General features: G+C 44.0%; 1 protein-coding gene across 2 annotated transcripts in view; it reads left to right on the top strand.

Annotated features, from left to right (window-relative positions):
• The window catches only part of LOC121004177 (serine/threonine-protein kinase 17A-like), an 81,886-nt gene that overhangs the window by 33,040 nt on the left and 24,085 nt on the right, over positions 1 to 24,761 (top strand). For both annotated transcript variants that reach the window (XM_040436317.1, XM_040436316.1), the window contains exon 2: positions 19,663 to 19,875. In XM_040436317.1, coding sequence (XP_040292251.1) covers positions 19,663 to 19,875 — 213 coding nt within the window. The remainder of the gene's footprint in view (positions 1 to 19,662; positions 19,876 to 24,761) is intronic.

The raw sequence follows: 24,761 nt of genomic DNA, 5'->3' as shown, positions 1-24,761 counted from the left end.
AAATACCCATTTTACTGAATTTTCCCATAATGCTATGCATTAATCTGCTCAGCTTCCCCTGCTCTATAACATCCAGATGGGACTACATTTTCCATGTGACAAGTCAGATTTAAAGGTGTTGCCCATCATTATCCTCACAATAGGCCATCATTAGCTGATTGCGGGGGAGGGGTGTTCTGGCACACCCCACTTTGCCAATCAGCTGTTCGGTGTAGCTTCATCGTCAGTGGTGGAACCGTATAGCACTGTCAACATTATAGTGGACAGTACTGGTCACTGCAGTGCTGCTTCGATTGAAGTTAATGGGAGCAGCGCTGTAGTAGTGAGCTCCCTCTACTAAAAATGTCAACTGTGCTATGTTGTTCTGGTGCCGAATGCTAGTAAAAAAAGCTAAACCAAACAGCCGATCATTCGGAATGTGGGGTCTCAGACCCCACTGATCAGCTAGTGATCGCCTATCGCCAATTTTTTTTTAAATGGGTTGTAGTATTAAGGCTAGTCGTACAGAGGAGGCTGTTTTATATATAGTCAAGGGCATAGCTACAGGGGTACAATGGTTGCAGCTACAACTGGTGCCTAATGCAGCCTGTTGTAGAAAATATTAATAGTTGTAATCAGCTCGCATCAAAGTTTGTGTAAGGAAAAAGGTGAATTCCTTCTCTCAGCCCCAGTCAGAGACAAACCCAGGTGTTACCATCTTGATTGAAAATTCTGAGCAACTCCCCCTTCTCCATGCCCAGCCTGTACTTTTATTTAAAAGGGGCTGGCCCAAGACAAGGATACAGGAAGTGATAACATGCAGGAAGTGATGTCAAAGGACAGGGCGGGGCAATCAATGTGGCTGGGCAGACAATGCACACGCCCCATCCCTGTAAGGAAGGATGAGTCATGTCCATTGTCTGATCAGCCAGGTGGCCGCCCACTCCCCATCACTGTCAGCATGGCCTCATTCAATACTGCTCAAAGGTGATCAGTATCTAATAAAGATCATTCTACTGGTTCCCATAGGCTTGAAATTATCTGCGAGACATTGCTATGGCTATTGTCAGTATACGGTACTAGTATACCGACAAGGCAGATATGCATGTCTTAAAAGCAGATATGTCTCCAAGCCCATGAGAAGGTTTTCATACTGACGATTTTACCACTAGTCCCGATTCAGCCAAAGTACCCTCTGCTAGAGCGCTCCTTGGCTAAATCAGACACAGGGAGACAGATGACAATCTATAAAAACACACCCACATCCTAAAGTAAAATGTCCGCATAATAAAATTTCCACAACAAGCCCAAACCCCTTTTACACATAAGAAAACAGCAGTGCTATAAATGACATGTGATAGTTGGGAGTGCCCTATATAGATAGATTTTGCGTTTGAAGACCAGGTTCTTCAGCCCTGTCTGCATATCACAACTACTGTATTGCAAAATTTTATAGAATTTTTTTTTTCTGCAACACTACTGACACTTTGTGAACCAGGGCACCTTGTAGGTCAGTCCACAGAACCACGAGAGGATTGGGTATTTCAACCATAATACAGGCTTTTGTATTACAGCCATTCAAAATTCATAGCAATTATCTCACACGTCTTCCAAAAAAATTTGATTCTCCCAGATAGCAGGCTTAAATTAATTGTGACCTGCAGAAAGAACCTTAGTCCAGAGGTAATTGAGTGGGTGAGAATCACAGAGTGCTGCTGGAGAATTGAGTTATACGCTTCATTGGGTATAGTACCTTACAGCCAGTATTTGTCCTAGTCATAGATAAATAATCACTCTCTATTATTGCACATAATATTTGTTCACTTAGGGTACAGTATGTTCACATGAGGCAGATTCATTGCAGCAATATGTACGACTTTAAACCCACTTTAAAACTTGAAACTGAACTTGGCTGAACTGGTACCAAAGTAGAGTTCGATTTCAAGTTTTAAAGTGGTTTTCCACTTTAAAAATCAATTACCGAAGTTATTCAACAAAGTCACGTGCGACTTTGTGAATAACTTACTTCGGCTCATCGGAGCCCATACATTCTAATACTGTACGGAGACAAATCTCCGTACAGTATTATTCCGAAGTTTTGAACAAAGAGACTTTGGGTGAATCCTCTGAAGCTCGCTTCGCTCAATACTAGTAGTGACAAAGGTGACAGCAGAGGGATGGGAGTAATAGTGGCATAGGTGACAGCAGAGGATGGTGTGCTGGAAGGATGATGATGAGCTTGGGGAATGGGGGAAGCACGGTGACTAATTTCGGGGGTGGGAGGATGGTGAACCTGCATGTGACTGCATGTGACTGCTGGGGGATGATGGGGAGCAATCTTCTGACAACTTTGAGGGTAAGAGGATGGTGAGCCTGCATGTGAGTGCTGGAGGTATTGGGGGCAATATCGAGCAAGCTCTGACAACTTTAGGGCGTGGGAGGATGGTGAGCCTGCATGTGACTGCTGGTGGGGGATAATGGAAAGCAATCTTCTACCTTAAACTGATTATTTAGTTTGTCACATACAGTTTGTACTATATAACTTTCCTGTATTGCACGGCACACCAAGCTCTTCTGCTTTGATTTTTATATATTTTTTCACTCCTGGAGTAGAAGGTCGCAGATTATGGTGCACACCATTTTTGCGCTGTAATTTAAGATTTTTACTTATGAAACACCAGTCAACACATGCTACCTGATAGGCCAATCAGTTGAACAATCCCTTAATTTCCTTCCGACTGCTAGATATGTGGAAATCTTCCTTAAATTAATCCATAGTATATACATCACCCCCATAAGAGGTTAGAAAATTGGTATTTTCCCCACTTTTGCTTGTTTTAAATGTGGTATACTTCAGCCAAACTTATATCACTGTACATTGCAATGCTTGCACTTATAACCCAACACCTAAACCCTAACACCCCTTTGAATTTGTGGGCAGTCATGGGCTATATAGATAAGACACAATACAATATACTAAAAAAGGACCTGAAATTATTACACATGGTTTCAGCCGCAGCAAAAAAAGTCTGGAAGCAACCTCTTTCCCCCTCATTTGGTCTTTTCTCAGAGAAGCTATACTTTATTATTAAGATGGACTGGATAGAGGCGGCCCAGCATAAAGAAAGGAAGGTGAAGCAGTGGCGTGCCTAGGGTGTTTGGCACCCGTGGCGGGTCCTTTCTCTGGCACCCCCCAATACTTGTACCCCCTCACAGTAGTATTGCCCTCATTGTACAACCTTCACAGTAGTTTTGTACAGATGTGTGCCCCCTCACAGTAGTTATGCCCACATTGTGCCCTCTCACAGTAGTTCTGCCCTCTGTGCCCCTTTCACAGTTCTAATGCCCTCTTTGTGCCCCCTTCACAGTAATAATCCCCATTGTGCCACCTTCATAGTAATAATCCCCTTTGTGCCCCCTTTATAGTAATAATGCCCAATGGGCCCCCTTCACAGTAATAATGCCCATTGTGTCCCCTTCACAGTAATAATGCCCATTGTGTCCCCTTCACAGTAATAATGCCCATTGTGCCCCCTTCACAGTAATAATGTGCTAGTAATGCCCTCTGTGCCCCCTCCATAGTAGAAATCCCCATTGTGCCCCCTTCACAGTAATAATGCCCACTGTGCCCCCTTCACAGTAATAATGCCCACTGTGCCCCCTTCATTGTAGTAATGCCTTCTGGCTCTGTGCCCCCTCCATAGTAGAAATGCCCATTGTGCCCCTTCACATTAGTAATTCCCTCTGTGCCCCCTCCAGTCCATAGTAGTAATGCCCTCTGTGCCCCCAGCTGTTTGTAGAGAGGGCAGCGCTCATATGAGAGCTGCTTTCTCCGTTCTGTTCACCTGCTCGCCGTAGCATTTGCAATGATGAGCAGGTAAGCAGAGCAGAGAAGGCAGCGCTCATACAAAAAAAAAAAATGAAAAAGTGAGAGGGTTTCCAGCATGTGCTCATGAGTAGCTCCTGGAGATCCATGATCTATATATCATCTGCACGTGTTTAGCAGATTTTTCAGGATTGACAGGACTCTGTATTTCATACTGTAACACCTTCACTGTAGATTTTATTGATGCATTCCTTAGGTGCAGTGATATTCTTCTTTAATGAATAACTCTTGAAATGTCCTTTAATGCTGCACCTGATACTGATCACATGCCATGTTACAACAGACTTCTGATTGGCTATTGCTATTGCTGGTTATGACATTGACATTTTTTGGCTTTATGTAAATTATATTTGTGGACATTTCCTGTGGCGCTACTGCTAGCGTCAATGCCTTCTCAAACAGCTGATCGTCGGATAGGTCATCAGTATAAAACTCCTGGAAAATCCCTTTAAAAAGAAAAGTTAGGTCTGGGAGTTGTCCTTTCAAGTAAAACAATTCTGTCCACCCATTTCATAGTTGTATGTATTTGTGGTAATATTGGGTGACAGCTAGTGTTGATCGAGCACCAAAGTGCTCGGGTGCTCGAGTAGAAAACCTCAGGATGCTCGGGTGCACGGTAGATGGGAGTCAATGGGAGAACCCGAGCATTAAACCAGGCACCCCCTGCTCTGAAGAGGGGAGGGTGTCGGGTTCACATGAAAAGGTCAGAAATTGATGAAAACACCACTGAAATGGTTCGGGAACAGCATGGGTAGGATGTCTGGATGCATATTGAACTCCCAGGTCGCTGCTGGGATTGATGTTGTCCGAGTAGTACGCCAATTTTACAGACTGACAATAATACGCGCAAAACCGAAGATAAAATCGATTTTAGAGGAAAAATTATTCTGTATATTTACTTGTATATAAAGTGCAAGTGCTGCCAAAAATTACAAGGAAGAGGCACTTCGATACAACCTGTATATCACATAAAGGAGGGCCTCATTGATATTGTGGTACAATTGTTCAGGTAGTGGGACTCCTACACTTATAAAGCCTATGCAGTAAGTGAAAGGGCTGCCAAAAATTACAAGGAACTGGCACTCCAATACACCCTTTATTACACATAAAGGAGGGTATCATACACACCCTTGAAAAATTATGATTGATGGCCTGCTGGTGACCCTCAAAAACATTAGGAGCAAGGGCCTGTTGGTGACCCTCTAAAACATTAGGGGCGAGGGTCTGCTGCTGATCTGACCCTCTAAAACATTAGGGGTGAGGGCAGGGGCGTAGCTAAAGGCTCATTGTCCCTGTTGCAAAAGTTCAGCTTGGGCCCCCCTTCCATCAGTTTTTTCTGGCCAGGGGCAGGGAAGCACATAACCTTCGTGCTGCCTAAGGAAAAAATTGATACGCCCCCCCACCCCATGCCAAATTCTTGACCTAACCCCTTCCCTCCAGCCAGAGGTGTAACTTGACCAGCATGCACTTTCTATACTACCGGTATCTTCTTATGCGACACAAGGGTCTTTGGGCCCCCTCAGGCTCCTGGGCCCGGTAGCGACTGATACCTCTGCACCCCCTATAGCTACGCCCCTGGGTGAGGGCCTGCTGCTAAGCTGACCATCGAAAAAATTATGGTTGAGGGTCTGCTGTGATTTGACTCTCTAAAACATTAGGGCCAAGGGCCTGCTGCTGATCTGACTATGGAAAAAATTATGGGCGAGAGCCTGCTGCTGAGCTGACCATCGAAAACATTATGGTTGAGGGTCTGCTGCTGAGCTGACTCTCTAAAACATTAGGGGCGAGTGCCTGCTGCTGATCTGACCATGGAAAAAAATTTGGGTGAGGGCCTGCTGCTAAGCTGACCATCTAAAACATTATGGGCAAGGGCCTGCTGCTGAGCTGACCATCTAAAACATTAGGGGCGAGGGCCTGCTGCTGAGCTGACCATCTAAAACATTAAGGGTGAGGGTCTGCAGCTGAGCTGACCATCTAAAACATTAGGGGTGAGGGTCTACTGCTGAGCTGACTCTCTAAAACATTAGCGGCTAGTGCCTGCTGCTGATCTGACCATCTAAAACAGGGATCAGCAACCATCGGCACTCCAGCTGTTGTGAAACTACAATTCCCAGCATGCCCCATTCATTTCGATGTGAGTTCTAAGAAGAGCAGAACAAGTTTGCATGCTGGAAGTTGTAGTTTCTCAACAGCTGGAGTGCCGGAGGTTGCCTACCCCTGATCTAAAACATTATTGGCGAGGGCCTGCTACTGAGCTGACTCTCTAAAACATTAGGGGCGAGTGCCTTCTGCTGAACTGACCATCAAAAAAAATTATGGTTGAGGCCCTGCTGCTGAGCTGACCATCGAAAAAATTATGGTTGAGGGCCTGCTGCTGAGCTGACCATCGAAAAAATTATGGTTGAGGGCCTGTTGCTGAGCTGACCATCGAACAAATAAGGAGCAAGGGCAGCCTAATAAGCATGTTGATATGATGGAGGAGGAGGACGAGAAAAGGAAGATTGAACCATATACCCTTTTTTTGTGGTGGAAAGGGTGCATGGGAATACAGTGTATTAAATACACCATAAAAGCCACATTTAAAGTGCCTTTAAGTTTAGCTGCTTTCCTCTGGTGGAGTAGAGAAGTCAGGGGCAATCCAGGCCTTGTTCATTTTTATAAGAGTCAACCTGTCAGCATTTTCAGTTGACAGTCAGATGCACTTATCAGTTATGTCCCCAGTAACACTAAATACCCGCTCTGACAAAACGCTAGCGGCAGGGCAGGCCTGCACCTCCAAGGCGTAGAGCGCCAGTTCGTGCCACGTGTCCAGTTTGGACACCCAATAGTTGTAAGGCACAGAGGGATCATTGAGGACGCTGACACGGTCTGTTACGTACTCCTTCACCATCTTCCAAAACTTTTCTCTCCTTTTGACACTAGGCCACGCATCAGGGTGAGGTTGCTGGCGGAGAGTCATAAAACTGTCCCAGACCTTGGAGAGTGTTGCCTTGCCTCTGTTGGAACTGCTGTGTGTTCCCCTCATCTCCCCTCCTCGGTTTCCCAAGGAACCATGTACTCTGCTGCCAGCATTGTCAGCTTCAAATTTTTGGAGCAATTTTTCCACAAGGACCTTCTGGTATTGCACCATTTTGCAAGTCCCCTGCACCACTGGAATGAGAGGTGAGAAGTTCTCTTTGTAGCAGGGGTTGAGAAGGGTGAACAACCAGTAATTGATGTTGGCCAAAATGCGTATAACGCGAGGGTCAAGGGAAAGGAAGCATAACATGAAGGCAGCCTTGTGTCCCAGAGACCCAACAGACAAAACTTTGCTGTCCTCATCAGAATGACTCTAAATCTCCTGATCCTCTTCCTCCTCTTCGGCCCATCAACGCTGAACAGATGGAATAAACCTGCTGTGGGTACTACCCTCTGTAGCGGAGGCAACCGTCTCCTGCTCCTCCTCCTCATCATCATCCAATTCACGCTGAGAAGACAAATGGAGGGTGGTCTGGCTATTACCTTGTGTACTGTCTTCCCCCATTTCCACCTCTTCCACATGCAAAGCGTCCTCCTTCATTGTAAGCAGCGAGCGTTTCAGTAGACACAGAAGTGGGATGGTTATGCTGATAATAGCAGCATCACCGCTCTCCATCTGTGTTGATTCCTCAAAGTTGCTTAAAACCTCACAGAGGTCAGACATCCATGCCCACTCGTCACTTGTGAAGAGCGGAAGCTGACTGGACAGGCGACGACCATGTTGCAGCTGGTATTCCAGTACTGCTCTCTGCTGCTCACAAAGCCTGGCCAACATGTGTAACGTGGAGTTCCAGCGCGTGCTCACGTCGCACAATAGTCGGTGAGCTGGCAATTGCAAGCGCTGCTGCAGCGTTGCCAGACCGGCGGCAGCTGTAGATGACTTTTGGAGATGGGCACACAGGCGGCGCACCTTCACCTGTAGCTCAGGCAAATTGGGGTAGGTTTTGAGAAACCGCCGAACCACTAAGTTGAACACGTGGGCTAGGCATGGTATGTGTGTGAGCTTGCCCACCTCTAAAGCCGCCACCAAATTACGGCCATTATCAGACACAACCATGCCTGGTTCTAGGTTGAGTGGCAAGAGCCACAGCTCAGTCTGGTCCCTTATTCCCGTGCCACAGCTCTGTGGTGGTGTGATGTTTGTCACCTAAACATATTAGTTTAAGCAAGGCCTGTTGCTGCTTCCCCATTGCAGTGCTACACTGCTTCCAGCTACTGACTGATGGCTGACTGGTGCAAGATGATAATTCAGAGGTGGATGTGGAGGAGGAGAAGGGGGGGTTATAGCCTCTAAAATAGGTGGTGACGCAATCCTTCGCGTCGGTAGCACCTGTGCCATCCCAGGGTATGACTTGCTCCCGGCCTCCACAACATTCACCCACTGTGCCGTCAGGTAAATGTAGCGTACCTGGCCACAAGCACTTCTCCATGTGTCATTCGTTAAGTGGACCTTCCCAATAACTGCGTTGGTCAGGGCATGGGTGATGTTACGGGACACATGCTGGTGTAAGGCGGGGACGGCACGCCAGGAAAAATTGTGGCGGCTGGGGACTGAGTATCGAGGGACCGCCGCCGCCATCAGGCTGTGGAAAGCCTGTGTCCACAAGCCTAAATGGCAACATTTCCAGGGCCAGCAATTTGGAAAGGTGCACATTTAGTGCTATGGCCTGTGGTTGGGTGGCTGGGTATTTGAGCTTTCGTTCAAAGGCCTGGGGTATGGACATCTGTACGCTGCGCTGGGACACATAAGTGCATGTACTAGCTGATAGTACTTGCGAAGGTCCAGGTGCAGGGCGGAAGGCATCCGGGCCTGCGTCTTGGACAGGGGATTGGCTAGCATGTAACACAGGGGAAGAGGAGGCAGTGGTGTGACCCACAGACACTGATTGTGGACCCAGGCGTTTAGCCCACCTATTAGGGTGCTTTGATGCCATGTGGCGGATCATGCTGGTAGTGGTGAGGTTGCTAGTGTTCACGCCCCTGCTCATTTTGGTACGGCACAGGTTGCAAATGACAATTCTTTTATCGTCCGTACTTTCCTCAAAAAAGCGACAGGCTGCGGAACACCTAGCCCTTGGCAAGGGAGATTGCTGCAAGGGGGTACTCCGGGGAACAGTTGCGGGCCTGTTTGTTGTGGCCCGCCTTCTCCCTTTTGCCACCCCACTGCCTCTTCCAGCCTGTTGCGGTGCTGCGGATCCCTCCCCCTCCGTACTGCTGTCCTCGCTTGGCTTGGGTCAGTGATTTCATCGTCCACCACCTCCTCTTCCACTTCCTCACTCTGGTCATCCTCCTGACTTGTTGACCTAACAACAACCTCACTTATTGACAGCTGTGTCTCATCCTCATCATCAACCTCTTGAGACACTAATTGCCATTGACTTATGCGCAACTGTGTCTCATCATCATCATCCACCTTGTGAAACATTATTTGCCGTTCCCCACCGTAATCTTCTTGTGACTGTGGGCATCAGTGCACGCGATCTCCTCCTGTCCCTCTTCAAGTGGGCTTGGCGAGAGGCCCAAATGAAGGAATGGCGCTGAAAAGAGCTCCTCGGAATATCTGAGTGTGGGATCACTTGTTTGGCAAGACTCTCCATGGTGGGAGGAAGGAGGATCAGGGTGAGGATTTTGTTGACCAGACTCTTGGCTACTGAGACTGGACTTTGTGGAAGACAGGGTGGTGCTTGACCGACTGGAAGCATTATCTGCTGCAATTCAACGCCATGCTGCAAACTGGGACATGAAGCTAGGTATTGTGAATGAGTGTGTTTCTTGTGCTCTGGCAGCAAGCACAGTTTCAACGCGCCCAGGGCTACGGCCTCTGCATGCACCATCAGCAGCACAGCCACTTCCCCGTCCCTTACTGCTCGCCTTCTGCATATTAAATGGTATATGTGCTTGCAAGTATGTCACACGTACAATAGCGCAGGTTTTGTAAATGTATGCGCAAATAAATTAAACTGAATGTCACTCATATTTAGGATGTGCAAACGTTATACAGGAGATGTAGCGCAGGTAATGTAACTGTCCGCAGTGGACACCGTCTACGGAAAAAGTACACTGGATGTCACAGATATTTTAGGCTGCACACACTTTACACAGGAGTAGTGATGAGCGGCAGGGGCTATATTCGAATTCGCAATATTTCACGAATATTTGGGTGAATATTCGTCATATATTCGCGAATTCGAGATTCTTTTCTTGATTGCGAAAAATTGGCAATACAGGTGTGGGTCACTTTTGCTACATTTTTCAAGGTGCGGGAAGTTTCCTGAGACGGGAGAAAATGGTTGGCGTGGCAGAACATTAAAAATGGCTTTATATGCAGTTAGAGTGCTCCAATATATTAGTGATTGCGCTAATCGGCACTAATGCGAATATTTTGTCGCAATACGTGAAACTTCACATTTTAGCAGGTCTGCATGTATGTATGGACAGCAGAACCGATCACACTACCTAACACACTGCACTGCTACAGCTACACTATATCAGAATATAACCTACACTGACTATCTCCCACTAACTATCTGTATTATATATATAAGCTATCTAATGTAGTGTGGAAAGCCCTGAGCACAGCAATGACACTGCTGTCTCTCTCAGAACTTTAGAAAGCTGTAGAAAATGGCTGACAGGGAGGTTATTATATAGTAAGGGGTAGGCAACTTTCCTATTGGTTGCTAGGAATGTTGCTAAGCTCAGACAAAAACATTGCAGCCTTCTCATTAGCCCACAAGCAAGAAGGGAGGTTACTAATGACGCGTTATGGCCAGCCAATCACTGTAATGCCAGTAACCAACATGGCCAACATGGCTACGGCATTACATTGAGTGGCAGTACTTACCTGCACGTTTATTAGCTGCGTAGCAGCCAACAAACATGCGGGGAGGAGACTCAAAATAGTGTTCGGCCGAGCATGCTCGATCATCACTAGTGACAGCCATGGACAGAACATGTCCATAATAACCTTCCGAAAATTTCTCCATTGTTCTGCAGTACAGAATACATTTTATTTCTATTTATGCAATCTCTTAAAGGGGTTATCCGAGTTATGGGAAAAAAAATAAAACCTAACAAAATTAATCAGGATATACATATACATTAGTCAAGCTTGATTTTTTGAAAAAAAAAACCGATCTTTACACCTTTTCTAGGTTCTGTTATTGCTGTGTTTACATGCAGCAGTAACAACAATGACTCATCTCTCCCTCATGAATATTTGTGGGAGGGGTTGATCATCATGATGGCACTGTTTAGGGGGGAGATCTGTGTGGATGGCACTGTTTAGGGGAGGGGGGATCTGTGGATGGCACTGTAGGGGGATCTGTGGATGGCACTGCCTGCCATCCACAGACCACAGATCCCCCTACAGTGCCATCCACAGATCCCCCTCCCCGACGCTCACAGCAGCAGTACTAATCAGTCACTTCATTTCTCAATGCAGAGGTATTTTCTTATTATTTTGAAATCTCAGAGTCTCTGACTCTTACTTTGGCTGAGCTCCGGTAACAACAGCAGGCAGTGCAGGCAGCGTTCATTCACTGACGTCACGCGCCTGCTCCGCCTAGTGGGAGGAGCAGGCGCGTGACGTCAGTGACAGTGAGTGAGCGCCGCCCCCCGAACTGCCTGCTCTGCTATTACCGAAGTACAGAGCTAAGAGATATCCTGTAATAATGCAAGTAAAGAGCTCACTACAGCGCCCTGTATATTCTAACCCCCAGGCAAGCGTCCCTCTCACCATGGGAACGCTTGGGAGTTAGAATATACCATCGGATTTGAGTTTTTTACGATCTCACTGAGCTCGAAAAACTCAGATCCGATGGTATATTCTAACCAGGCAAGCGTCCCCGTCACCATGGGAACCCCTGGGGGTTAGAATATTTTATACCATTGGATCTTCTGACTGTTACTCTGCTTGGCCAGCTCGGGGCCCCAACCAGTTCGGGGCCCCAAGCTATTGCTGGTTTTGCCTGGCCTGATGATCGCGCATATGCGATCACCTATTAGCCGCAGGGAGGAACTTTGAGGTAGCCGCGGCACAAGTGAGGATCGCGCATGCGCGATCAACTCACAGCCGCACGGACTGTAATCCAGAGAGGTGGGGGCGTGGCCAAGGCTGATGACGTTCCGTTTACATGGCTTAGTCACTCCGACAAGCAGAGAGCTCCATGTAAACGGAACGTCACAGCTGATGACGTGGGCGGTCACATGACTGTTTAGTGTAGCAGAGAAACGGCACAAGATAGGTACTGCAAGTTATTTAGGAAAACTAATGTATAGGAGAAATAAAGCCATAGAGAGAAATTAAGTTAACTCGGATAACCCCTTTAAATCTAAGAATCTGACCTGAGAAAAAAACTAAAATTCAGTTCCCATCAGTCTTGATGTCTACTTGGAGCTCATGCTGTTTCATGATGATTACTTTGAAAGTTCTATTATACCTTTAATCTTGAATTTCCTGCTTACTGAGAAATGCAAAAATTATTCATTAGCAGATGTATGTGGCATGCGTGGGATGTACACGCTTCACTGAAGACAATGTGATTTCCTTTCTGATCATGAGAAAGTTGTATAAAGGCTTCCAGCATTCATGTATTGTGCTCAGCCAATGTTGTAAATCAGGATAAAGCTCTGTTCACATCACATTTATGGCCTCAAATATTTCAGGATATGTATGTTAAATGGATGCCATTGTTGGATGTCATACAGTAACCCCTATCACCCATTGTAAAAATTGTATACTCTTTTTTTTTCTGGACACCATTGTCTAACTGAAAAACATAGGAGGTAGTAGCTTACTAAAACTTAACATTTAATCAATTGAATAAAATACTAGGATGCTTTCAATTTACATCACAATAATAACAACAATGAAAGGTGTGTGCACACCCCCACACGTGCCACAAACACAAAACAATAACAAAAAATGTCAAATGGCCAGTGAGCAAATATCGAAGCCAAAATAACACGAAAGCCTTCCACTCTTCGTTATAGAAATTACCGAAAATAAAAATAAGAGTCTGGTTTGAAAATCACTTCAATGAAGATGACGGGCAGGGTCCTGGTGATGAACACTGTCCCTAGACCACCCTGTCAGAACTAGTATGTCCTGATGTCGGAGTAATCACCCTGATAAGGGCGGCCCCGTTCGTAACCTTACCCTGAAATAGGAGGCCCTAGACGTCCCTACCCTAGAGGAAAGATGATAGACCCCAGGGAAGGGAGAATATTCCTACGTGTTTCGTCTTAATCTTATTATTGCCCCAGACTCGTAGGGGACACCATGCAATACAAAGAAATATGTCTAAATATCCTTAACGATAAGGACAGCTATGAGCGCATCCCCCTGGATCCCACTACCTAATACCAATTGGAACTTTGGAATGTTTTGTTTAGAGCTAAAACGAGTCATCTGATAGGGGAAGATGATTTTAATTACTTGTATCCCCTACATTCAATTATTGCAACTTTTTACTGCCTACCCAAGATGCACAAGGGAATCGTGCCACTAAAAGGCCACTCTATTGTATCTGGGGTAGGCAGCCTCTCACAAAAGTGTGGAGTATATGTTGATATTGAGACCATTTGTTCAGAGTCTCGCCTCTTACATTAGAGACACTGGGGACCTATTGACCAAATTGGATGGTATCACAGTAGAAAAAGATTGGTTCCTAGCATCAATAGACATTGAGGCCCTTTACCCATCAATTCCACATGAGGCGGGCAACATTTTTTGAGAGCCAGGGGTCAGTTCTCAGCACATAATGCCTTTGTTTTGAAACTTTTGCATTTTGTGCTAACTATGAACTTCTTCCTCTTTGACAACCACTTGTACACCAGCTCAGGAGAACCGCTATGGGCAGCTCCTGTGCGCCGTCCTATGCAAACTGGGCTGGTGGGAAGAGACAATGGTATTTGAGGATACACCAATACCAGGTACAACTCATGTGGTACTCTAGGCACGCTTCATAGACAACATTTTTGTCATCTGGAGCTGTACCAGGGCTGACTTCACTGAGTTCGTGACACAGTGAATGTGAATTCTATTAATCAGTCATTGAAATGTAGTGTCTACTTTTTTGGGATATTTCTATTCAGAAAACAGACACTTAGAAACAAGCATCTACCATAAACCCACCTCTACCAATTCCCTTTTGAGATGGGAGAGCAATCATCCTGCACCCCTCAAACGTGGAATACCTACTGGTCAATACCTGATACTAAGACGTAACTGCTCTAAACAGAAAACATTTATCCAACAGGCAGGTGACCTAAGCACCAGGTTCCAGGAACATGGTTACCCCGTACTACATTATAACATCCCACCACCGTTCCCCGTCAGACGACGCAGGGCATTATATGACTAATAGGGACTTTTGACACAGCATCAGGACATGTTAGAGACATTATTTCCCAACATTGGGACACTTTACTGATGGATCCGGATTTGAAAGATGCTCTTAGTCCCCATCCCACAATTACATACAGGCGGGGTAAAAGTCTAAGAGACTGCCTTGTGCAGAGTCACTTTACACCGCCGCACAGCCCAAAAACCTGGCTAGACAATCCATTAAAGGGCTGCTACAGTTGCGGCAATTGTAGATTCTGTAAGTGTGTACAATGTGTAAGACTTTTACAGGGAGAGAAACTGACACTACCTATCGTATATACAGCTTTATCAATTGTCGTACTACAGGAGTAGTGTACCTAATTTCCTGCGAGTGTGGAGCACAATATGTGGGGAAAACAAGAGGGACTTTCGCTGACGTATAAATTTAATCAGAGAAGACCGAATGCAATTAAGTTTACGGGAATTGAACGGGTCAACCGGTCACCCAGAGGTGGTGATTGGGAAAGACATATTCTGCAAAGAGAGACCTGGTGGATCTATAAATTTAAGACACCAAGCCCCAATGGTCTCAACGAACAACTGAATTTTGAGTGCTTTATCTGACTACAGGTATATTCGCTCACTAATGTTATCCTGCTGCACCAATGATAATTGGTGATCACGTTGGGAATAACCCCATCTGAGAGTTTGGAGTTTGTCCCTAATGTGGTCATCCAATAATTTGATGACAATTCTCTTGTTTTCCTGGTGTCTCTTTATAAGTAACCCTATAACCAATCAACACATTCTTTTGTTTTTTATCTCTATAATCATTGAATTACTCTTAGGAGTTCATAATTAGTCTCTGGCAGTGTATTATAAAACTTATTATTTATTCCAGCCCAAAATGTTCCCCCTTTCTTTTGTCTATTATTCTATTATGAGCGATCTGCTTTATCTGAGCGGGGTGGACCACCTGGACACGTCCCCTCCTGACTGCCCGTATGATGCTTTTTTAGTGACGTCATCGGGACTGCCCGAGGGAAGGAGGGGTTCTCACGCTCCTCAGGTATATCTGTCAGTGGAAGTACGGAGTACGCCGGCTTCCACAACCACATGCAGAAAAGTGACCACATGCACTCTCTGAGGATCTACTATCTGGCAATACCCCGGCCCTTTGTAGAAGGTAGCACTCTGGACCATATGTCCTTTACCATCCAGGGTGGGCATTTAACTAACCCGCCCCCCTCTTTTTCTTTAATAGATTTTGTGTCACTACAATATAATACTATATTTTCAGAATTAATTTTTAGTGACACTGGGAGGATTATTGATTCCTGTATACTCCCTTTACAGTTTGGCTGTTTTACCAAATTTTCAGCTAAACTGTTGCCCCTTATCCCCTGATGAGTCTGGGGAAATAATAAGATTAAGATGAATTGGTTAGGGATATTCTCCCTTCCCTGGGATCTATCATCTTTCCTCTAGGGTAGGGACGTCTAGGGCCTCCTATTTCAGGGTAAGGCTCCGGACGGGGCCGCCCTTGTCAGAGCGATGACTCCGTATTAGGAGGACATCAGGGCATACTAGTTCTGACAGGGTGGTCTAGGAACAGTGTTCATCACGAGGACCCTGCCCGTCATCTTCCTTGAAGTGATTTTCAAACCATACCCCAAGTGTGATTTCAGATATCTTCCGCCTACCGGTAAGACTGTTATTTTTATTTCCGTTAATTTCTATAATGAAGAGTGGAAGGCTTTCTTGTTATTTTGGCTTTGATATTTGCTCACTGGACATTTGACATTTTTTGTTATTGTTTTGTGTTTGTGGCACGTGTGGTGGTGTGCACACACCTTTCATTGTTGTTATCATTATTGTGATGTAAATTGAAAGCATCCTAGTATTTTATTCAATTGATTAAACGTTAAGTTTTAGTAAGCTACTACCTCCTATGTTTTTCAGTTAATGATTTGTTGTGGTAGTTCACTGAGGAAGTTTTCATTATACCTCCCTCTGGTGGCATCTTTTTGTTTAACTTCATTGGCTAGTCTAATAGTCTCGGCCTCCGTCTGGCTAATTTAGCCCTGTGGACAAGTTTAGCATGTACATCGGGAGCTTTTACAGTGTGCACACAAAATGTGCTTGAAAAGCATCTAGGGGGTCATTTACTAACAGAAATTCGCATATTTTAACGAATTTCTGAGGCAAATTGCAGCACAAAGGTTATTTGCAATGCAATCTGCGACTTCCCCCCACTCACACCAGGTCTAAAAAATGGGTGCGGGGCTGCAGGCCTGTCTCATTTATCATTTTCTACGCCTGTTTTAGGCCAACAAGAAAGCTGGTTGGCTCCTCTTTATTACTTCGGCAGATCCAGCGCGCGTGGTTATTAAGACCAGCATCTAAAACGCCGGTCTTAATAAATGACCCCCATAGTTTTCATTAATGAGCATGCTGGGAAATGTTTTTTGTTTTTTTTGGGGGGGGGGGGGATTTTAAATATCTTTATTAGAATAAGAAATATACAGTCCATTTTAATACATAATTAAAATACAAAGATAATATACTTTATTTCCCCCATAAACCACCTAATTTACACACCCCCTACACTTCCCTACCCTTGCGATGCATCTCAGATCTCTCTATCACTCTCTATCACACAAAACAAGCAAGAGAGAGGAAAAAGGACGAGCTGAGAAAGAAAGAACAAACAAAAAAATAATAATAATAAAGGAATCAAACATAAGGGAGGGATTTTTAACACCTCCAAGCCTCCTACATCTTCGTCTGCTTCTCTTGAGCATTTCTTTGCTTATAAAGAATGTTTTTATAATTTTTTTACCTTATTCACCAAGTTTATCTGTGTGTTCACCTCTGGAACACATCATGAAAACCAGGCAATCAGAAGTCTAGCCAGAAACCATATTCTGCCTAAAAAAATCTTCTTATATTTATGAATGCTTTAACTTAGAAAGATCACTCAGTATCCAACATTCTACCATAAAAGAAATCTGCAATCTTAATTTATGAATAAGAAAATTATAAATAACACTCAAATAGTTCTTTAATTTTGGACAAGACCAAAGCATATGCAGATGGTCTGCGCCCGGTAGCTCACACCGTGGACAATTAGAGCTATCCCTTAACCCACGATTATTATGCCATAAGGGCGTTACATATAATCTGTGCAAAATATTAAATTGAACCAAAACGTGATTAAAATTGTGAGTTAAATTCACAAATATGTTTCCCCATCCCTCTGACTGGATACCTGGGCAATCAACTCCCCATGCCCTTTGTCCTGATGATTGTTTTTTAATAAATAGTGTCTTGAGTAGTAATTTATAAATATGTGCAGTCTTAACTCTCCGTTCTAAATTCACTATCAAATCATTTAAAGAGGTGGAAGTGTCAATCTCCAAAATTGATTTATCCTTTACACTAAACAGTGCCGACCGCAACTGAAAATATCTAAACCACGACAAATTATCCAAAGTCTCCCTTTGTGCTAAATCAGAAAACGACAGTATCTCTCTATTCTTCACCACCTGTGAAACATATAGAATGCTATATTTTTGCCAAAACTGATCTTCGGCAATTCCATTTAAAGCCTGTTGATGGAAATTATACCAAAGAGGAGAGATGCTTTTATCCCCATCCATGATCTAATAGTGTACCAGGAGTTGGATAACAACTTTCTAGCCTCTTTGTACTCCTGTTCCTCATTAATCAGTTGGCCTGCTGGGAAATATTTAACAATGGTTATAATTATTACATACATTTTTACCGTAATTTATTTGACAGAGCGGGATTTTACCGACCAGGATGTGGGGGCCTTCCGTTTTGTTCCCCATGCAATACCCACCCTTGGTATCCTAACAGTGCTATTCTTTTTGACAGGGAGTCCTGAGTAAGTTCTCATTTCCCCTCCCCTCTCTCCATGGGTCCCATAGCAGCCATATGGGATGTATACCCTACAAGTGGTTCTTGGACCTTTGACATGTCTTGCCATCTTTACCATTCTCTGGGATAGCTATGAAGCAAATCTGGCCATACACATCCAATAGCTGTCGGCTAAGCAATTGTTTGGCCAACAGCTATCTCTTTCAACTTTCCCATACACATACGTGTTTGATTCGACCGAGAGGAGAAAGCCACTGCCAGACAGTTCTGGCGGCATATCGCCAAAAATAAAAAAGTAGTAGATCCAAAATACCACAAGAAAATAAAGCTACATTTAAATACAGATGAAAGACAATGAGGGTGATTCTGCATGCAAGATACAAACATATATAGCAAAAATAACCAGTCAGAAATGTAATGGGCAAGTGCCCACGGGCCACGAGTCAACAATACAAAAGTTGAAGGCCCATAGCCAGTGCTGCAGCAAGGCTCACCCACCACACCCGACTCGTGTTTTACCAAGAACTTTGTCTAGGTCATTCAATACAGCTGTAACCCGAACGGCTCACAACCGCATCATGTGGTTGTATCAATAGGAAGTGAAACATTGACTTCCTACAAATATGTAAGCAGTCCTTGCATTAAAATAAAAATGTTACCCATCAACTTCGAAAGTACCAGGTTCAAGAACCTGACTTTGTTTTTTTTCCTTATATACTGTATTTTTCACGTTATAAGACGCACTTGGCAGTGCTTCTTATAAAGCGAATGGTGTGCTTTTTAAATGTCTGATACTGATACATCGCCGGCTGCTTTGCTGCACAGCCTGGCCTGCGATGTATCAGCGGGGAGGGAGGAGGGGCTGGAGGCCGGCAACTGGCGGGGCCCGGTGCAGTCACTGTACTCCATTACACCGGGCCCCGGTCACAGCAGTTTTCATATGTAAAGTCCATTCATGTAATCTTCAAGCAGTAGCTCTGCTTTAAACTAGCACAATCCTCTGTAGTAGTGCTCACTATCAAAGCGGCATGCAGTCCAGCAGTGTAACCTCACTCACTCATTCACGCTCCTGCTTCATTAATGAAGCTGGCAGGAGCGTGACTGACTGAGTGAGTGACGTTACACTGCCGGCCTACTACTACAGAGGATTGCGCTAGATCATCACTAACGAGTGTTCATATGAATGCTTGTTAGCGATGATCTGCACAATTATCTGCCAGTCTACTATAAGCCTGACTGTGTACTGCTGGAATGTCTTTTATTTTTAGTAATGTAACTATATTTTATTCTGCTTTGTTTGATTTTGCTATTCCTGATTTACCCTAAAAAAACAGGGGTGAATTCTGGGAATCAATCCTAACTCACTGTTTGCACACAGGCATTATCTTCTTAATTACAGTTATTTTTCTCCATTAAATTTGTGTCATGCAGCATATTGGATCCTCCATTACCAAGAACTCTATGGAATAAACTAGAATTGTCTTTGGACGCAAACATCTTGATGCAAAGAGCTAAATTGTAAGCCATGTTTTTTCTTCTGTCTTAGGGGGAAGTTTGCAGTGGTCAAGAAATGTGTGGAATTATTGACAGGCAATGAGTATGCAGCAAAGTTTCTGAGAAAACGGAGAAAGGGGGAAGACTGCCGCAGTGACATCATCAATGAGATTGCCATTCTGGAAATGGCTCGGTTCTCACCCCACGTGGTGGATCTCCATGAGGTCTTTGAGACAAACAGTGAAATTATCCTTGTCATGGAGTAGTAAGTATTGGCTTAATCTAGATCTGATGTCTGGTGGATGTCTGTGGAGCTCTGTCTTGCAGTGATAATAAATACTTCAGCAAATGTCATTTATCATGTAGAGAAAGTTAAAACAATGCACTTACTGATGTATTGTGATTGTCCATATTGCCTACTTTGCTGGCTTGATTAATTTTTTCATTGCATTATACACTTCTCCTTTCCATGGTTATGACCACTCTGCAATTCGGCAACAGTGGTCCTGCTTGCATACTATAGGAAAAAGCGCCGCCCGCTCTGGTGGCTGGGAACATGGCAGTGCACATAGGTTGGCGCTTTTTCCTATAGTGTGCGAGCACAGCCACAGCTGCTGGATATGAGTAGTGTGATGTGATGCAAAAATGAATCAAGCCAGCAAAGGAGGCAATATTGACAATCACAATACTTTAGTAAGTGCCTTAAATGAAATTTCTCTACATGATAAATGTAATTTTTCTGAAGTGAGACAACCCCTTTAAATACACTTTCTCCTTGAGAGATAGACCTACAATATGCCAAGAACCAATGTACGTGAAGTGTCTAAAATGTAGTATTATAATCTCAGATAAAGGAAATCGTTACCACATTGCACTAAAACTGTGTTACATCTTTCTGAGAAATGTATGTCTTTGTGCATGTCAGCTGAAGCTAGGTACCCACATCCTGCCCATCTCTCAGACAGCAACGTCTATAAAGCTGTTTAAAGCCGAGATATATAACCTTATATAGAGTTTATGAAAGTATCTATGAAAATGTTGTGGTCACACCTTTAAATGTTAAGTTTTAATTATTGCAGAAAATGTCACCTATCCTGACACCATTTTTATTACATATGTATGTTATCTATCACCAAGAACATTAACAAAAATTCTGCTAAAGAGGTTAACCAGTTTTCAAAAATCTGATTATTATGGATAAGAATGAATAGATAATCATAACAGGCAAGCCTTCTAGTCAATTTTGAAGTTGCACAAACTTCTGGTGAACAATTGTATACATGCACATTTTAGTCCATATTGGTTGTTACAGTTCATACTGCCCATACACATTCAATGAAACCCGGCAATGGGCAAAAGATCTTTCTGGGATTGTTCTTTCAAAAGAAAGATCTTTAGTTCTTGAACAGCCTATTTGAGCGATAAATCTTTCATTCGACTATCGGACGAAAATATTGAACACGGACGACTTTTTTTCCAAACAGTTCTGTCATAGATTGGCTAAAACAATTGTTCATTGTTAAATTTCAGCTGACAAATGTTAGTTTTGGTTGAAACTCCCTATTTTTATTAACTTTAGAAAAATGTGTATGGCCATCTTTAGAGGAGGAGAAACCCTTCAAGGAGACAAGTGAAATATGGGACGATAATAGGAACGCTACTTCTTTGTGCATGTTAGTTGGATTTCACTGGTGTCTCTTTGATCAAATGCATTGTGCATTGACAAAATCGCTGCCATCAGTATGTTTGAATTATGAGTAACCTTTTGTGAAGGGAATTAAAACATTGGTATCCAGCTGAAGGGTCCCCCATTGGAAGTGGCCATTGAAATCTATGGGCTGACAAGCCAGATTGTTTAGATGGAGAGTCGCTCTTTACAGCAGCTTTCTGCACTTCTACACACCTACCTAGGCATTTGGAAAGGTTATCTAGAATAGATAACCCCTTAAATTATTTTTCTCTTCTGACAAGCTGGTGAAAACTTTCTTTGTTTTACTAGTTTTTGAGAAATATGGGTGACAACTAGGAATGAGCGAATCGATTTCGGATGAAACATCCGAAGTCGATTCGCATAAAACTTCGTTCCAATACTGTACGGAGCAGGAGCCAAAGTTATTGCTTTGCAAAGTCTTGCGAGACTTCGTGTAATAACTTCATTTTTTACAGTACAAATAAATTTATGAAGTTATTATCTCGCAAGACTTTGCAAAGCAATAACTTTGGCTCCTGCTCCGTACAGTATTGGAATGAAGTTTTATGCGAATTGACTTCGGATGTTTCATCCGAAGTCGATTTGCTCATCCCTAGTGACATCCAATCTGTCCTCTAGTACAGTACCCACTGGAGTTGTCACTCAACTTCCACTAGCTTTTCAATGACTCATGCCCGGCTCACAGTTTACTTCACACTTAGGACTTGGAGGGGAAGGTGAGTGACACCCCATATGGGAGCTGTAATGGAGGCCTTATTAGGTGTTACCCAAATTTCACAGAAACTGAAATTATATTATTGCTTTGTATTTTTTTTACACAAACTATGGTGTCCATGTACTGAAGATAAAAGTCGTCCAGCATTGGAAAAATGAACGTGAACGATTGTCTGACAGGAAACTGCCAAGAAGTTTGGTTATGGTCGTCCGAAGCTACATGTGTATGTAACAATTGGCCGAATTCAGCTGATCATTTGCCACTTTGCACAAGCCACAGGGCAATTCCCTTTAATAAAGATTTAGCTGTAGAATAGGTTGTGCAGAAACTGACACCCCCAGGAAACTAAACTTGTGACTGGTCTGGGAAGTTAAAAGGTTTATGACATTCATCCTACAAACCAGAGAATTGACTTTTAGTGTATCATGCACAGACTTAATGTTGTAAATGGAGGCCAGGTGCTGTGTACATTCTACTGCAGATTAGCTTCACACTGTATTCCTGGCTTATTATTTGATTATCTTTTCCATGACGTATAACCAGCAGCTGGAGATGAGAGGACCAAGAGGAAATAATGATTTTAATTATTTCTTTGTCAGTTGCCCTTGTGCTTGAGATCTCATTAGCCGCTCGTGTAGACAGTAAATGGGTCTTGCAGGTTCCTGGACATGGAATGTGCTGAGACAATAAATTCTCATAAAGTCATCTTATCGCAGCCAGAAAGGAGATTAACCTATTCAGCTCTTGCTGTTTTGGAGGATTTTGCTTGGATGACTGCAAAAGTCAAATATGTTTTGTATCAAAGGACATGCAACCATTTTCAGAAGTCAGCGGTATGTCTACATCTTATCACAGGGCCAAATTCAGGATCTGCTGACCCACAAGAGGAACCTGCAGGGAGTCCAGTATCTAATGAGATAACGAGGCTATCCTGCAAAAAGGCCCCTGAGATATAGCAGATAACTCGGAAACCAATTATTTGGTATTAGGATTTGTCCCCTTTTTGGGTCAATTAACAAATAGCCTATTAAGGCCAGCTTCTGGTGCACATTTAATTCATGCAGTTTTATCATTAGTAGCTGCAGTTTTGTGAAACCATGTGACCAAATACTACGAAGCAAGCATGTTTCAGTACGCAGTGCAGCTGGATACAGATTTTTCCTGTAATGCCAATTATCATAATATCCACTTGTTTTCAAGCAGTCATGTGCAGGGGCAGATTGGGAATTCAAAGTGGCCCTGGAAAATAATATGCAAATGGGCCATGCTGTAGGCCGGGCCAAACTATTAGAAGGCGGGGTCAGACCAAGTAGGCATGGTCATAATGCTCGTTGGAGGGTCCAATACAAGCAATAATTCTTTTCATTAGGCAGGTATAATTTACAAGTAAGGTCAGGTTCACATCACGTTTCGTTTTCCATTCTTCTGATCTGTCAGAACAGAACATTGTGCTTATTTTGCATCCATTTTAGCCATTCCCATCCTTTTTTTATTTTTTTTTGACAGGAGGAAAAGTCCTGTGTGGAGGACTTTTCCTACCATCTAAAATAACGGATCTCACACGAAAATGGCTACAACAGATGCAAAATAAAGGATTTTCTTTCCTTTTTTATTCTCTATTCTTCTGACAGATCAGAGAATGGAAAACGAAACATGATGTGAACTTAGGTGACGTTAACATACCAGTAGGGAGTGTGATTTCACTTTCTTGTCATTGTCTGTCCGCCCCCCTCCCCCCATATACACAATATACACTATGCAGTCACCCCCACTGTCACATATACACAATATACACTATGCAGTCACCCCCACTGTCACATATACACAATAAACACTATGCACTGCCCCCCCTTACACACAATGCAGTGTCCCCCCCACCTCCTCTTCTCGGCAAACCTAAGAGCCCAGGCAGAAGCAGGTGACTTTTCTCTCTGGTATGAACTGCAGACAGGGAGGGTCTTACATCTGAATGGCTGTCCAGACTTGCCTCCTCTCTTTTATTGGCTGAGCTGCTCGTCCTTCATTCCTGTTGCCCTGAATCACAGAAATCCAGCAAGTGGCAGCGCCTGGGTAACCCTTTCCTTTCCAGATCAGAGCCCTCCTGTTAACTCAGTGCAACACAGGAGCTTAGTAAGGCTACTTTTTACACTCGCGTTTGGTGCGGATCCATCATGGAGCTGCACAAATGCATGCGTTCAGATAATACAACTGCATGCATCCGTTCAGAATGGATCAGTTTGTATTATCTTTAAAGAGGACCTTTCACCGATTATTACACTATGAACTAACTATACAGACATGTAGAGCGGCGCCCGGGGATCTCACTGCACTTACTATTATCCCCGGGCGCCGCTCCGTTCTCCTGCTATGCCCTCCGGTATCTCCGCTCACTAAGTTATAGTAGGCGGAGATTCCAGTCACTAAGTTATGGTAGGCGGAGTCTGCCCTTGTTCTGCTCTAGCGCTGGCCAATCGCAGCGCAGAGCTCACAGCCTGGGAGGTTATTTTCTCCCAGGCTGTGAGCTCTGCAATGCGATTGGCCAGAGCTACAGAAGAACAAGGGCAGACTCCGCCTACCATAACTTAGGGAACAGAGATACCGGAGGGCATAGCAGGAGAAAGGAGCGTGCAGTGAGATCCCCGGGCGCCGCTCTACATGTCTGTATAGTTAGTTCACATTGTCATAATAGGTGAAAGGTCCTCTTTAACATAGCCAAAACTGATCC

The sequence above is a fragment of the Bufo bufo genome, chromosome 6, assembly GCF_905171765.1.
Source record: "Bufo bufo chromosome 6, aBufBuf1.1, whole genome shotgun sequence".
Classification (NCBI taxonomy): domain Eukaryota; kingdom Metazoa; phylum Chordata; class Amphibia; order Anura; family Bufonidae; genus Bufo; species Bufo bufo.
This window is presented reverse-complemented; position numbering and strand designations above follow the sequence as displayed.